Genomic DNA, 15,362 nt, shown 5'->3' with positions numbered 1-15,362 from the left:
AAGAAGGATCTGAAGAGGCATAGTGAATTAATCAAACATAAACAGAACTTTGATTCACTTTATGCAAGAAATACATTAGATAACTATGGTAATTTGTAATATTTATAATTTACGCATAACTTTTAATAATGCTCGAATAAATACATATGTATTACAGGTGTTGTTCCTGAGACAAATGACTCTAGAATTATTGATAAAAAATTATAAATTTTTACAGCCAAGCATGCTTCTATACTGTCTGTTGACCATTTAACAAACATGCTCAAATCTTTCAATTAAGGAATTTGGAAATTTCTAATAAGAGAAGTATATAATTACTTTAACAACAGTCCTCTAAGGATATTAAAATATCAAATGCATTTGATTTAATAAATTCGGGCTTTGACGCAATCAAATTGAAAAATCTCGTCCAAATATCTGCGACCAGGTGGTTGTCCTATGGTTTGACTGTTAAAAGAGTGCTGGAGCAGTGGATTGAACTTAAATATCATTTTTCAATTATTTCCACAGCTGACTCTGAGAAAACAGCACAAATTATTCACAACTTAATGTGCAATGATGAAATTAGGCTATACTTGACATTCATGAATTCTATTTTAAATGAAATGAATAGTCTAAACCTATATTTTCAAAGCGACAAAATGGATGCTGGAACTATTTACGACAAATTGTTTATAAGTCTACTATCGTTAGCAACTAGAATTTTAAAACCATCAATAATTTCTGACATAAAAGATGAAGAAGATATTCCTAAAGTAATCGAAGTCATGGAAAATGATTCTTCATATCTCCCGATAGTTTGTGGTCTTTTTGGACAAAAGTTTATTTATATCAGGATGCTGCTGAGTCAAAACCTTTTAAAGAACTTGCAGAACTAGTACTAAATATGCTTTGTGTTCCAACAAGTAATGCTAGAACGAGTTTTTTTCCATTATGAATACGATACAAACACAGCTTCGAAATTAAATACAATATGAATTATTAGAAGCTCTTTTAAGAATTAACACAATATTGAAAAATAATTCAATGTGCTGTGAAAGTTTTAATCCTCCTCCACAAATGGTAAAACTTTTTAACAGTAAAAATATGTATAGAACAACTCATGATGTTAGTGAGTCGGAAGACTTTGAATCTGAGCTGTTTTGATATAATAAGTATCATTGACATTTGAAATCATCACAATTGAAATATATAGGGGATTTTTTTGGGGATGATAAATAAAATTTGGGGACTTTTGGGGATAACATATCTTGATTTGGGGTTTCAGTTAAAAAAAAAACTGGCAACGCTGTTAGTGAAAGGCCTGAGGTGTCGGGGAGAGAGAGACCGCTCTCGCGTGAAGAGCGGTTCTCTTAGGTCTACTAGTGTTGCGGTGGCAGAGATTAAGAGAGTGACAGACTCTCTTAGATATGGTGAGCGAGGCGAGCTGTACTCCGGCGACGACAAGCGAGATTATCTCTCTCTAGCCGTTATGAGGAAATTCTGATGAGAGCGGTCGTGGAGAATGAGAGGCAAGCTTGAGGCGTTTGAGTCTATGATGGCAGGTGGTTTCCGTCCGGGGGTTACGCCCCCTGTGTTGCAGTCGACGCCCTCTGTTGGCCCTGTTGCTGCCAGGCCGATGGTTTCTGTGCCTGAGACCTGGTCGGTTGTGGTGAGGGGCAAGGGTGGTGCCTCAGCCTCTGAAGTTGTGAAGAAGGTGGTGGAGGAGGTCGGTCCGGCACTGAAGGTAAGGGTCCATGACGTCAAGCCCACGAAGAGTGGTAGTGCGGTCATCCGCACTCCATCTGTGGCAGAGAGGGAGAGAATCGTGGCGAATAAGTTTGCGGATGTTAGCTTGGAGGTTACGGTGAGGGCCGAGGCTGGTCGTCCAACGTGTGCATGCGGAGATGTCTCTCGACGGCATGAATTTCAAGGACAGTATGTCGGTAGAGGAAGAGCGTGGGGTTGGCGAGTGGTCCGTGGAAGCCTCCAGTGAGCGGGGACACTCGGATCAATGTGGTGTTAAGCAGCTGTGTGCGAGCGGAGTTTATATCAGGTGGTTCCGCTTTGTTGTCCGTAGTCAGGATCCGGTCCCCGTTGTTGATGACAGAGATGTCGACTGTACTGTTAGAAGTAGCCATCCTAGGGGGGGTGTCCGTTGAATGGGCGGGGGGAAGATGTTGGCTAGCATCTATTGCCAATTCAGCTCACCTTTAAAGCCATATTTAAGGTATATGGATATGGTACTACTCGCGAGTAGTTGTCCACTAATCCTAGGGCTATACGCGAACGCAACCTCGCTGTGGTTCTCCAAGATGACCAGGTCAACATCTTGTCATCGGAATCGCATCCCAGCAGAGGCGCTTAGTGAATGGGTGTTAGCGATAGGCGTCGAGATCTTTAATGAGCCCTCGGTCCCTTCGGGGTGAGTGACATAGAGGTGACAGCTGCAAATTAGGCAGCAATGACAGCTTACCAGTTTAGTTGGTATTTGCGAAGAGTGGGGTGTGTGTGACCATAACCTCATTAAGATTTTGGCCACTCCGAGGGGACGTACGCAGGGAACTGAGCGTTTCTGGGGTTGGAAGGAACGAGATGTGAACTGGGACCATTATGCGTACTGTGTCAGGGAGGTGGCTTTGCCACTAGTGGACTTTAGGGCACGGACCATAGATGACCAGGTCAGCTTGTTGAATGAGTAAATGAGCAACGTCAATCATGTTCTCCTTGGTAGGCGCCGTCAGGCTAAACCGAGTAAGGTCAAATGGTGGACCCGCGGTGGCAAGTCAGGCGTCTTAGGCGGCGCTTCCAAAGAGCCAGGCGTCCCAATGCGGAAGATTTAGCGCAGCGTAAATCCGAGTTCCTTGCTGCTCTTAGTACGTATACAGACGAGCTGTCTAGTAGTAAAGAAGACAATTGGAGGAGATTAGTACGGGACAATGTAGATGATCCATGGGGTATACTGTGGGTGCCGGCATGGCGGGTCTAAGAAACAGGTTGACCTACAGGAGTTCCGTAGCAGCTCTGTGACAACCACCTTGGGGTGGGGGGAGGGCGTAGGGCTTTTGTTGGGAACATTCTTTCGGTTTTACCGAGGATAGAGGTACTGCGGACGCGTGGCGGCATGTGCAAGATAGGCTGAGCGGGTCAAATTCCAAATATGTCCTTGGCATATTTGTGGATTTAAAGGCGCATTTGACATTCTTTTAAGGGATAGCGTGCTCACAATTTTGTCAGATGGCGGGTGTGAGGAGATTGCTCCTCAGGCAAGTTATTTCCGAGATAGGAAGGCTAGTGTCGTGGGAGCCAGTGCTTCGGTCTGGAGGGATGTGCAACGTGGTTGCCCACTGGGTTTCATTTGTGATTCATGTATATGGAATCTTATGATGGATCCTCTGTTGCGGGAGCTAGCTGTCTGTGCATATGCGGATGACTTGCTCATCATGATTGAAGGAGATATTCGTCTTGAAATGGAAAATCGTGGTGAGCAAGCTATGCAGATTGTGCAGGCTTGGAGTGGCCGTGTTGGAGTGGAAGTGGCTACCGAGAAGACGGTGCTGATGCTGCTGAAAGGCAGGTTGGCATGCAGCCGTCCTCCCTGCATTCGAGCTGGTGAACGCGGCATAAGGTATTCGTATACTGTCAAATATCTCGGGATAACGGTGTCAGAGTGTTTGAATTTTCTTCCACACTTCGATCGGTTGAAGTAGAAGCTGACAACGGTCGTTGGGACCATCAGGCGTGTTTCGCGTTTTCTACTTCATGAGCTTCACTAGTCTTGTGGATGTAATGTTGGCTGTCCGTGAGGGCAGTTTTGTTAATTGTTTGTGTGGTGATGTCCGATGCCGCGATCCTTTGGGCCCTTTGTGCAGTTCGTGAGGACAGCATGTTAATTGTGTTGTGTGTATTTGTTCGACGTCGCCACTGCCAGGGGAAAGGTTTTTCCTTGTCGCTTACGGTTTTTGATGCTGCCGTATATTTTTGTTTTGGGATACCAGCCCGGACTTGCGTCGAACTGGGAGAGGCTTCGATCTCGAGCCTGAGCGGAGGTTTTCAGGTGCCGTGAATCTGTCGATCTGGTGTGGCCCCCTGGGAAGCATCGCGGGGGTTGTGGTTTCACCCCTCACCAAGGGATACAGCACTTCGGTGCTGGTGCGCTGGTGGGCGCATTTCCACAGGATATGGAATAGTTCTGTTGCTCTCATAAAATATGATGTATGCCGCGAAATCACTAATATCGAGCATATTGTAAAAAGACAAAGATCACCCCTTTGTTGGTGGCTCTGTGTGGTACATTTACGAAGCGCTTGGTCCATAACATCCACGCCACCATTCGTTCTGTTTTAAAAATTGATGATTTCTGGTTTGCGTTTTCATCTACAGTTGCGTCATCATCCATATTACGGAATTTGTTTTCTGTTGTTTATTTCAAACCGTAGTAATTGTAATAGCGGGAGAAAGGAAAATATACAACGGACTTGTATGGTGTCAATGTCAATTCAATTCTAATTTTATTATTTAATATTCCTACTTAAGAACTGCCTTATCCCTTAAATGCATTGTGTAGCCAATTGGCAACATTAACATAAAATCGTATAAAAACTACTTTCGAGACACAATATCTAATTTTTGGTTATTATGTTTGTTGTAATACATTTCATACTATTAAGACGACAAGCCCGTTTTTAACATCCATGTGAAATAGGTAATCTTTACTTCATTTTCTAAGATGTAAACGTGATCACGTGCTTTTGGCAAAAACTGCAATTGCAATAGTTAGTTTGGATACATTTAAATCAATATTGTTCAAATCAAAAAATATTTTTGGATAAGTAAAGGTATGTATTTTGATATTTTGAGGTGATTTTATTAAAAATGTATATTTTTATTTATGTAGCCAATTGGCTACACTACGCTTTAGAAAATAGAAACTTTATTGTTATACCTCTGTTTTTGGTAAGTCTGACCTAGGGCCAACATCCATTATTGTTCTGCGTTTATCACAGATTGCATCTAGAAATCAAAATTACAAATTATACCACGATAAATATTACACAGCCATTCCACGTATGCTGCACTTATTCAAAGGAGGTATGCTCTCATTAGATATAATTCGTTAGAATAGAGTACCTAATTGAAAGCTACCTTTAGAAAATATGATGAAAAAGACGCCGGGGTACTCCCCATTACTACGTAGATGCTGTAGATTTACATAGATGCTGTTGATATATTATCACTTCTATGGAAAGATAATAAACACGTCAACCTTCATTTGTCATTTGTGGGATCTTAGCTAGCCAGAGACCAACGTAAAAAGATACGATAGAAAGCTAAAAAAAACCTATCGACGTGAAATGTCCCGCTGTTATAATAGAATTCAACCCCCATATGGGCGTCGATTTACTTGACAGTCTTATGGTTCGCTTTCAAATTAATGTTAAAAGCCGAAAGTGGTACATGAAAATATTTTACCATCTAATTGATTTGACAATGGTAAATTCATGGATATTATACAAACGTGTTCTATAGCAAAATGGTGTTGAAGATTCTCTAATACTCAACCAATCAAAATTTCGAGAAGAAGTAGCATCTTGCTTATGTAGATTGCAAACAAAACCATCAAAGCGTAGAAGCCATAGTGCACTGGAAAAGGAAATTCAAGTTAAGAAGAAAAAGTCGTCTGCACAACAGGTTCCACCTCAAGATATTCGAGTGGACTATTTTGATTATTGGCCAATAACAAAAGACAAAATGAGATGGAAATATCCAGAATTTAAAGGATTTACTCGCAGTATGTGTGAGAAAAACAATGTATCCCTGTACCTTAATAAAAACAATACTTGTTTCAAATACTTCCATATCGGTTCACTAATGCGACACTGGCATAAGTCTGATCATTAACTGATGCTGTTAATGATCAGACTTATGCCAGTGTCGCATCTCATGCAACCATGGAAGCTAGCAAGGATGTATTGGAAGTGACAATACCTCATAACGCTATGAGTATTGATAACAGTAGTCTTGAGAAGACCGCCAAATCTACTTATAGTACACAGGTGTTGTCAGTTCCTTCATCTGGTGCGTCTTCTGAGGTTATAGCTGGCAATTCCCCACTACCTACCCAAAGACCATTATCAATGACCCCTGTCATGAAAATGGTTTTTGTGTCTAGGTTTGCGCCTGATACTTCGGCTGAGGATATAAATTACTGTAACAAAAAAATAAATGGTATTTATTTTCTAAGATGCTACAAGCTTCGATCAGCATACTCTGAAAGTAGATCATCATTTAAAATATTAGTTCATGATGATATATTTCCAAGTTTGATATCGAAAGATTTTTGGCCTGCTAGAATGTTTGTTAAAGAATTTCTAGAAAGATCAGATAATTTAGCTCATTTACCTCAGAGATCTGAACCAGTATCAAAAGACTAGATAACCTATTTACCATTTGCTATCAGAATGTAAGGGGGTTAATCACTAAAGGGCTAAGCAGAATGCTCGCGTTGAGCCATCCGTCGCGTTATGTTATCGAAAATACAACAACCACAAGGAAACGATATGCGCGTGTGTTATCGTTTCCTTGTGTCAGTAATAAGACTGTCAAGTAAATCGACGCCCATATGGGGGTTGAATTCTGTTATAACAGCGGGACATTTCACGTCGATAGGTTTTTTTTTAGCTTTCTATCGTATCTTTTTACGTTGGTCTCTGGCTAGCTAAGTTCCCACAAATGACAAATGAAGGTTGACGTGTTTATTATCTTTCCATAGAAGTGATAATATATCAACAGCATCTATGTAAATCTACAGCATCTACGTAGTAATGGCGAGTACCCCGGCGCCTTTTTCATCATATTTTCTAAAGGTAGCTTTCAATTAGGTACTCTATTCCGACGAATTATATCTAATGAGAGCATACCTCCTTTGAATAAGTGCAGCATACGTGGAATGACTGTGTAATATTTATCGTGGTATAATTTGTAATTTTGATTTCTAGATGCAATCTGTGATAAACGCAGAACAATAATGGATGTTGGCCCTAGGTCAGACTTACCAAAAACAGAGGTATAACAATAAAGTTTCTATTTTCTAAAGCGTAGTGTAGCCAATTGGCTACATAAATAAAAATATACATTTTTAATAAAATCACCTCAAAATATCAAAATACACACCTTTACTTATCCAAAAATATTTTTTGATTTGAACAATATTGATTTAAATGTATCCAAACTAACTATTGCAATTGCAGTTTTTGCCAAAAGCACGTGATCACGTTTACATCTTAGAAAATGAAGTAAAGATTACCTATTTCACATGGATGTTAAAAACGGGCTTGTCGTGTTAATAGTATGAAATGTATTACAACAAACATAATAACCAAAAATTAGATATTGTGTCTCGAAAGTAGTTTTTATACGATTTTATGTTAATGTTGCCAATTGGCTACGCAATGCATTTAAGGGATAAGGCAGTTCTTAAGTAGGAATATTAAATAATAAAATTAGAATTGAATTTACATTGACACCATACAAGTCCGTTGTATATTTTCCTTTCTCCCGCTATTACAATTACTACGGTTTGAAATAAACAACAGAAAACAAATTCCGTAATATGGATGATGACGCAACTGTAGATGAAAACGCAAACCAGAAATCATCAATTTTTAAAACAGAACGAATGGTGGCGTGGATGTTATGGACCAAGCGCTTCGTAAATGTACCACACAGAGCCACCAACAAAGGGGTGATCTTTGTCTTTTTACAATATGCTCGATATTAGTGATTTCGCGGCATACATCATATTTTATGAGAGCAACAGAACTATTCCATATCCTGTGGCTGAGCCACAGGAGGAAATGCGCCCACCAGCGCACCAGCACCGAAGTGCTGTATCCCTTGGTGAGGGGTGAAACCACAACCCCCGCGATGCTTCCCAGGGGGCCACACCAGATCGACAGATTCACGGCACCTGAAAACCTCCGCTCAGGCTCGAGATCGAAGCCTCTCCCATTTCGACGCAAGTCCGGGCTGGTATCCCAAAACAAAAATATACGGCAGCATCAAAAACCGTAAGCGACAAGGAAAAACCTTTCCCCTGGCAGTGGCGACGTCGAACAAATACACACAACACAATTAACATGCTGTCCTCACGAACTGCACAAAGGGCCCAAAGGATCGCGGCATCGGACATCACCACACAAACAATTAACAAAACTGCCCTCACGGACAGCCAACATTACATCCACAAGACTAGTGAAGCTCATGAAGTAGAAAACGCGAAACACGCCTGATGGTCCCAACGACTGTTGTCAGCTTCTACTTCAACCGATCGAAGTGTGGAAGAAAATTCAAACACTCTGACACCGCTATCCCGAGATATTTGACATTATACGAATACCTTATGCCGCGTTCACCAGCTCGAATGCAGGGAGGACGGCTGCATGCCAACCTGCCTTTCAGCAGCATCAGCACGGTCTTCTCGGTAGCCACTTCCACTCCAACACGGCCACTCCAAGCCTGCACAATCTGCATAGCTTGCTCACCACGATTTTCCATTTCAAGACGAATATCTCCTTCAATCATGATGAGCAAGTCATCCGCATATGCACAGACAGCTAGCTCCCGCAACAGAGGATCCATCATAAGATTCCATATACATGAATCACAAATGAAACCCAGTGGGCAACCACGCTGCACATCCCTCCAGACCGAAGCACTGGCTCCCACGACACTAGCCTTCCTATCTCGGAAATAACTTGCCTAAGGAGCAATCTCCCCACACCCGCCATCTGACAAAATTGTGAGCACGCTATCCCTTAAAAGAATGTCAAATGCGCCTTTAAATCCACAAATATGCCAAGGACATATTTGGAATTTGACCCGCTCAGCCTATCTTGCACATGCCGCCACGCGTCCGCAGTACCTCTATCCTCGGTAAAACCGAACTGATACAAGGACGTACCTTCGCTGTAGCAATACTTAACCGTGCCACCATAATCCTCTCCAGTACTTTTCCAAGCACTGGAAGAAGACTTATGTCCCGATACGAGCGAGGATCACTCCATACCCGATCAGGCGTCTTAAATAACGCCGCAACTCGGGCACACTTCCAAGTACGCGGGAAGTATCCATGACGAATGCAGCTGGAGAAAATAGACTCGATATATTCCGGCATAACCTTCCAGATGGCTTTCACCATTCTTCCAGTCATACCATCCATACCTGGCGTTTTTTTTTACTTCCAATCCGGCAGATACTGTCCACAACTTCTATACGATCTAAACCCGGAGGCTCCATCATTTCATCAACAAACGGAGAAAATGATGGAGTCTCCGAATCTGGAAAGAATGTTCCCAACAAAAGCCCTACGCCCCCCACCCCAAGGTGGTTGTCACAGAGCTGCTACGGAACTCCTGTAGGTCAACCTGTTTCTTAGACCCGCCATGCCGGCACCCACAGTATACCCCATGGATCATCTACATTGTCCCGTACTAATCTCCTCCAATTGTCTTCTTTACTACTAGACAGCTCGTCTGTATACGAACTAAGAGCAGCAAGGAACTCGGAACGTTTGTTAAAGAATTTCTAGAAAGATCAGATAATTTAGCTCATTTACCTCAGAGATCTGAACCAGTATCAAAAGACTAGATAACCTATTTACCATTTGCTATCAGAATGTAAGGGGGTTAATCACTAAAGGGCTAAGCAGAATGCTCGCGTTGAGCCATCCGTCGCGTTATATGTTATCGAAAATACAACAACCACAAGGAAACGATATGCGCGTGTGTTATCGTTTCCTTGTGTTTGTTGTATTTTCGATAACATATAACGCGACGGATGGCTCAACGCGAGCATTCTCCTTAGCCCTTAAGTTAACTCGTTTATTTACTGATAGCATTGGTTTTGAATTTAGCATTATTGTGTTTACTGAGACTTGGCTCACAACGTCTGTGTTAAATAGTGAAATTATGTGTTCAAAATATCAAATATTTAGAAAAGATCGCACTGGTAAAAAAGGTGGCGGCGTCCTTGTTGCAGTTGATGCCAAATTTTCCACTAATTTAATTAAATTAAATTGTTTTTCTGACATAGAATTTATCTGCATATCACTTGAATTGGGTAAATTTAAACTATTCGTTACGTGCTCATATATACCTCCTTCATCATATCTTGATATTTATAATATTATGAATTATTAATATTATAAATGATTCCGATAGAATTTTAGTTCTTGGTGATTTTAATATGCCATCTGTAAAGTGGCTCTCATTGCCAGACTCAGAAAGTTCAACGCCGTTTACATCTGAAGCAAATGTAAACCAATATACATTTGATATTGTTAATCGATTTTGTGAAATTTATCTCCTTCAAATAAATAATATTTTAAATTGTAATGATAGAATCCTTGATCTAGTATTTGTAAATTTTACACAATTTTTTGAATTAATTCGAATTCCTGCTATATGTACTCCAGAAGATAATCATCCAATATTATATATAACCATGAGCCATAATTCTACAATTAACGAAAGTTCATGTGACTCATTTAAAAATATTCTTAACTATAAAAAAGCAAATTTTCGAAAGCTTAATTCTCTTATTTCATCTGTAAACTGGACAACTGCATGTCAATGTAAGAATCACTCCGATTTTGAATTTATAATAGATAAATTTTATAATACTCTAAATAAATTTGTTTCTGAATGTGTTCCAAAAAATTCTGACAGATATCCATGGATTTCGCGTGAGTTATCAAGTATAAAAAATTTAAAGAATAAACTTTTTCGAAAATAGAAGAAGTCAGGCTCTGATTATTCTGTTGCTAGGTCCAAATATACCATAGAGTCCCGTAGGTTGTATAATAATTACCTCAACAAGATCAAAAATAATTTTAAAACTAATCCGAAGTCATTTTATGAATTTGTTAACCTAAAAAGAAAAGCCTCCTCAAAACCCACAATTTTGAAATGCAACAATAAGGAGTTTGTAAAAAACTCTGAAATAGCAGAATGTTTTGCAAATTTTTTCGCCTCTACTTATTCATCTGCAGTTTGTCCAAATATAAGCTCATATCCTTATGAGCTATCCAAAATAGATCAAATATATACGCCTTTTTTACAAAGTCAAGATGTTGCTAAAAATTTACGTACTCTAAAACCAATTAAACTTCCAGGTCTAGATGGTATACCTAGCATAATTCTCAAATATTGTTCTGACACTTAAGCAACGCCTCTTACGTTGCTATTTAATTATTCCTTAAATTTTGGTTATTTTCCCACTATATGTAAGAAATCTTTTATAGTACCGTTGCACAAGTCTGGTAGTCTATCAAACGTCTCAAACTACAGAGGAATTGCAAAATTAAGTGATATCCCAAAATTGTTTGAAAAATTAATTACTGGTATTATTTCTCACAAAATTAATCCATTTTAAGTCCATATCAACATCACTTTCGTAGTGGTCTTTCAACTATAACAAATCTTATAGAGTTTACTTAAATTGTAATACCAAAACTGATACCATTTATATAGATTTTAGTAAATCTTTTGATAGGGTTAACCATTTATACTGAAACCATGGGTTTCAGTATAAACTTAGTCAAATGGATATCATCTTACTTACAAAATAGATCACAGCTAGTTTTGTTTGAAGGATGTCTCTCAAAATCGATTAACGTACCTTCAGGTGTTCCACAAGGAAGTCACCTCGAGCCGGTTCTTTTTCTATTGTTTATAAATGATTTGCCAACTTCTGTAGTAAATTCTAAATTGTTAATGTATGCAGATGATGTCAAGTTATTCATAACCCATAATTTTGAGAAACAAGCCAATTTACTCCAAAATGATTTAAATAACATTTTTCAGTGGTGCAGATTAAATTGTATGGATTTAAATTTGAACAAATGTAAACATGTGTTTTTCTAGAAATTCGTCATTGATGAGGCAATACAATATTAACGGTTCGATTTTATCAACAGTTGAAACATTCGTGGATCTTGGTATTTTAATGGATCCAAATTTAAACTTTAACAATCATGTTATTTCTATGGTAAATAAAGCATATGGTGTATTAAGTTTTATAAAACGGTGGGCCAAAGAATTCTCGGATCCTTATATAACAAAACAACTATACACGTCTCTTGTTAGACCTATATTAGAATATGGTTCTGTTGTATGGGATCCTCAATATGCAATATATTCCGATAAAATCGAATCAGTGTAGAAACAATTCTTACTTTTTGCACTGAGAGGTTTACATTGGAATAGTGATTTTGTGTTGCCTTCTTACACTAGCAGGTTAAAATTAATTCGGTTACCTACATTAAAAAGTAGACGTATTATGAACACTATGATGGTACTAAAAATATTAAATGGTAATATACCCTCTGATTTCCTAATTTCATCTATTAGAATAAATGTTCCTTTTCGATCTAGTAAATATTATCAAAATATATATTACAATAAATATTATATATGTAGATTTTCATCGCACAAATTATTCTACGGGAAATCCACTCAGTAAAATTTGTATTGATTTTAATTCTGTGTACTCTAATGTAGATTTTAGCAAGAATGTTGAACTTATAAAATCTAATATAATTGTATTTTTAAATGAGTAGTGCAACTTAATAATAAAGTGGCTGTTGGAGTAGATTCTGTAGCTGGTTTTCTATTCCCTTCTCACATTCCACCATAATGCGGATTATGGTGTGTACGCGATCCCTACGAAAGGAGGGTCGCCCCCTCGGTCGGCAGGGGTGGGAAAGTGAGGCGTGGGAACGTTCGATAAAAAAAAATGTAGCCAATACACTTTTTTTCTAAAAAATAAAAAAATCATTGTTCTATTTGTAATAAACACTTAATTTTATACCAGTATTAATTTTTTAATAGAAAAATATGAGGTCATGCATTTAAGGGTTAACTCATCTAACTTAGCCTAATACACATAAGAGATAACAATTGTCACTGCATATGGTGTAATTTATTCCTATAGATATGTATGCTAGTGTACCCTACCAGGAACACAAGCACTAAGAAATTTTTAGCGTTAGTGTTCCGGTACACAAACATTAACAAATATTTATGTGTTACTGTTCCGGAGCACAACGAAATTTGTAGTGTACCGGAATACTAAAAATCGCAATGTTCCTCTGGCCGCAACAATAAAAATCGTAGTGTTTCATTTAGCGGAACACTTCGATCCGACCAGTGTAACACTACAATTTTTAGTGTTCCGACCAGTGGAACACACCGATTTTTAATAAACCGCAGTGTACCTATCCACATTGGTACGGTACAGGACACTATGGAACAATACCATAATGTTTATTTTCAAACACTGACCTTATCCTTAGACCTTATCGCTGTGAAATAATTACATCTACCCAACTTTCTCAAAATATCAAAAGTTATTTCGTTTAATTTCTGTTTTCCGGAAGCATCTTGTTTTTAAGATCTATCCAGATGGTGCTACTGTAAAGTTAATTACTGCTTTTTATAATGCCCTGATTCATCTAAAAATTTTCTTCATATTAAAATGTCATGTTTTTTAAGGTTATATTTACCGTAGACGTTGTTCTATTCACGATACTCTTTATAAAATCAAACAAGGACCCTTGCAGATTAGGATTACTACAATTGTTGTTGGCACACTTTATTGTACAGTTCCGAACAATATCCTACAATAAAAACCCGAAACGGGTGCCTTGGCGTATTTCTTTTTTTATTGCTGTTGTTTTGATTATTGATGGAATGCTCGAGTGGAACAATTTTGCTGCTTATTTGCCTGTTCCCGTAGTGCAAGAATCGACTACTTTTTACTACGTTAACCATTTCTCCTTTATGATATCGAAATAAATAGTAAAAATTAGAATATGCTTGCAGTACGGGAACAGACCATATGTGTAACTACGGTACTATACATGGTATAATAACACTGTGCTACAAAATAACAAAAAATTTTTTTCAGGGGTTCTATTGTACCAATTCAGTTTAGTTGGAGTCCCTGGATCACGAAAATACCTTTGGTTTTTCTGGGTCACTTCGAAAATTAATTTTATAACGGTAAATATAGAGAAAAACGCGGTTTCATGGATTTTCCATTTGAAACTTAAATAACTTATTTACTTTATAACGGATTTATACTATTATTTTTTTCTTTCGAAGAGTACAATTTTTCCTTTCAAACAAGATATATATTTGGTAAATCGGTTGAGGATTGGCTGAGTTACAGCGGTTGAAATGTGAAAAAATACGCATAAAGTGACAAAATTTATTTTTCTTCGGACTGTACGATGAAATTATGATATCAAGCCATATAAGTTTTATTATATTACGGGGAAGAAAATTAAATTAGCTTTCGAAAATGTTAAAAATCAAAAAAATCTGTTAAAAAATGGATGACTTATACACATTTTTGTATTGATTCTATGCATATTCTCTAAATGAAATATGGGTCTGTATCGTTTCCTGTTACAAACCGTTATGTTTGCAACAGGCAAAGGGAAACGAGATAGACCCATATTTCCTTTAGAGAATATGCATAGAATCAATACAAAAATGTGTATAAGTCATTCATTTTTTAACCGATTTTTTTGATTTTTATCATTTTCGAAAGCTAATTTAATTTTCTTCACCGTAATATAATAAAAAACCCCGTAATATAATAAAACTTATATGGCTTGATATCATAATTTCATCGTACAGTCCGAAGAAAAATAAATTTTGTCATTTTTGCGTATTTTTTCACATTTCAACCGCTGTAACTCAGCCAATCCTCAACCGATTTACCAAATATATATCTTGTTTGAAAGGAAAAATTGTACTCTTCGAAAGAAAAAAATAATAGTATAAATCCGTTATAAAGTAAATAAGTTATTTAAGTTTCAAATGGAAAATCCATGAAACCGCGTTTTTCTCTATATTTACCGTTATAAAATTAATTTTCGAAGTGACCCAGAAAAACCAAAGGTATTTTCGTGGTCCAGGGACTTCAACTAAACAGAATTGGTACATTAGAACCCCTGAAAAATTTTCGTGTCGCACAGTGTAATAGAAGGTAACAGCAAGTGTTGTTGTACAACAAACGATACAACAACCACATGGAAATTTGTTTTTGTAAGATATACTAGTGTCAACGTCATTTGACAGAAAAATGTAAACAAACAAATTATCAACAATTTATATTTATTTTGAACGCTTCCACATGTTGGGTGATTTTGTTGGAATCACATCAGCTGGGATTTGCTGTTACCTTTTATAATTGTACCATGGGTACTATATGAACCATTGTGTGGGGAGTACTTGCTATTCGTCTGATGTTGGTAATTGCGTTGGTAAATAACGCTCAGTTTTTTGTTACAAAACCAAAAAATGAATGAAAAT

At 37.9% G+C, this 15,362-nt stretch overlaps 1 protein-coding gene across 1 annotated transcript in view; it reads left to right on the top strand.

Moving 5' to 3' along the window:
* Nucleotides 1-1,504: 1,504 nt before the first annotated feature.
* LOC133324112 (histone demethylase UTY) overlaps nt 1,505-15,362 on the top strand; it is a 182,922-nt gene continuing 169,064 nt past the window's right edge. Inside the window, exons 1-2 of the mRNA XM_061532995.1 lie at nt 1,505-1,917; nt 3,191-3,607. Of these exons, the coding sequence (XP_061388979.1) occupies nt 1,505-1,917; nt 3,191-3,607 (830 nt within the window). The remainder of the gene's footprint in view (nt 1,918-3,190; nt 3,608-15,362) is intronic.

This window comes from Musca vetustissima, unplaced genomic scaffold (genome assembly GCF_032173495.1).
Source record: "Musca vetustissima isolate MV318-11 ecotype Yass unplaced genomic scaffold, APGP_CSIRO_Mvet_v1 utg36391, whole genome shotgun sequence".
NCBI lineage: Eukaryota > Metazoa > Arthropoda > Insecta > Diptera > Muscidae > Musca > Musca vetustissima.
This window is presented reverse-complemented; position numbering and strand designations above follow the sequence as displayed.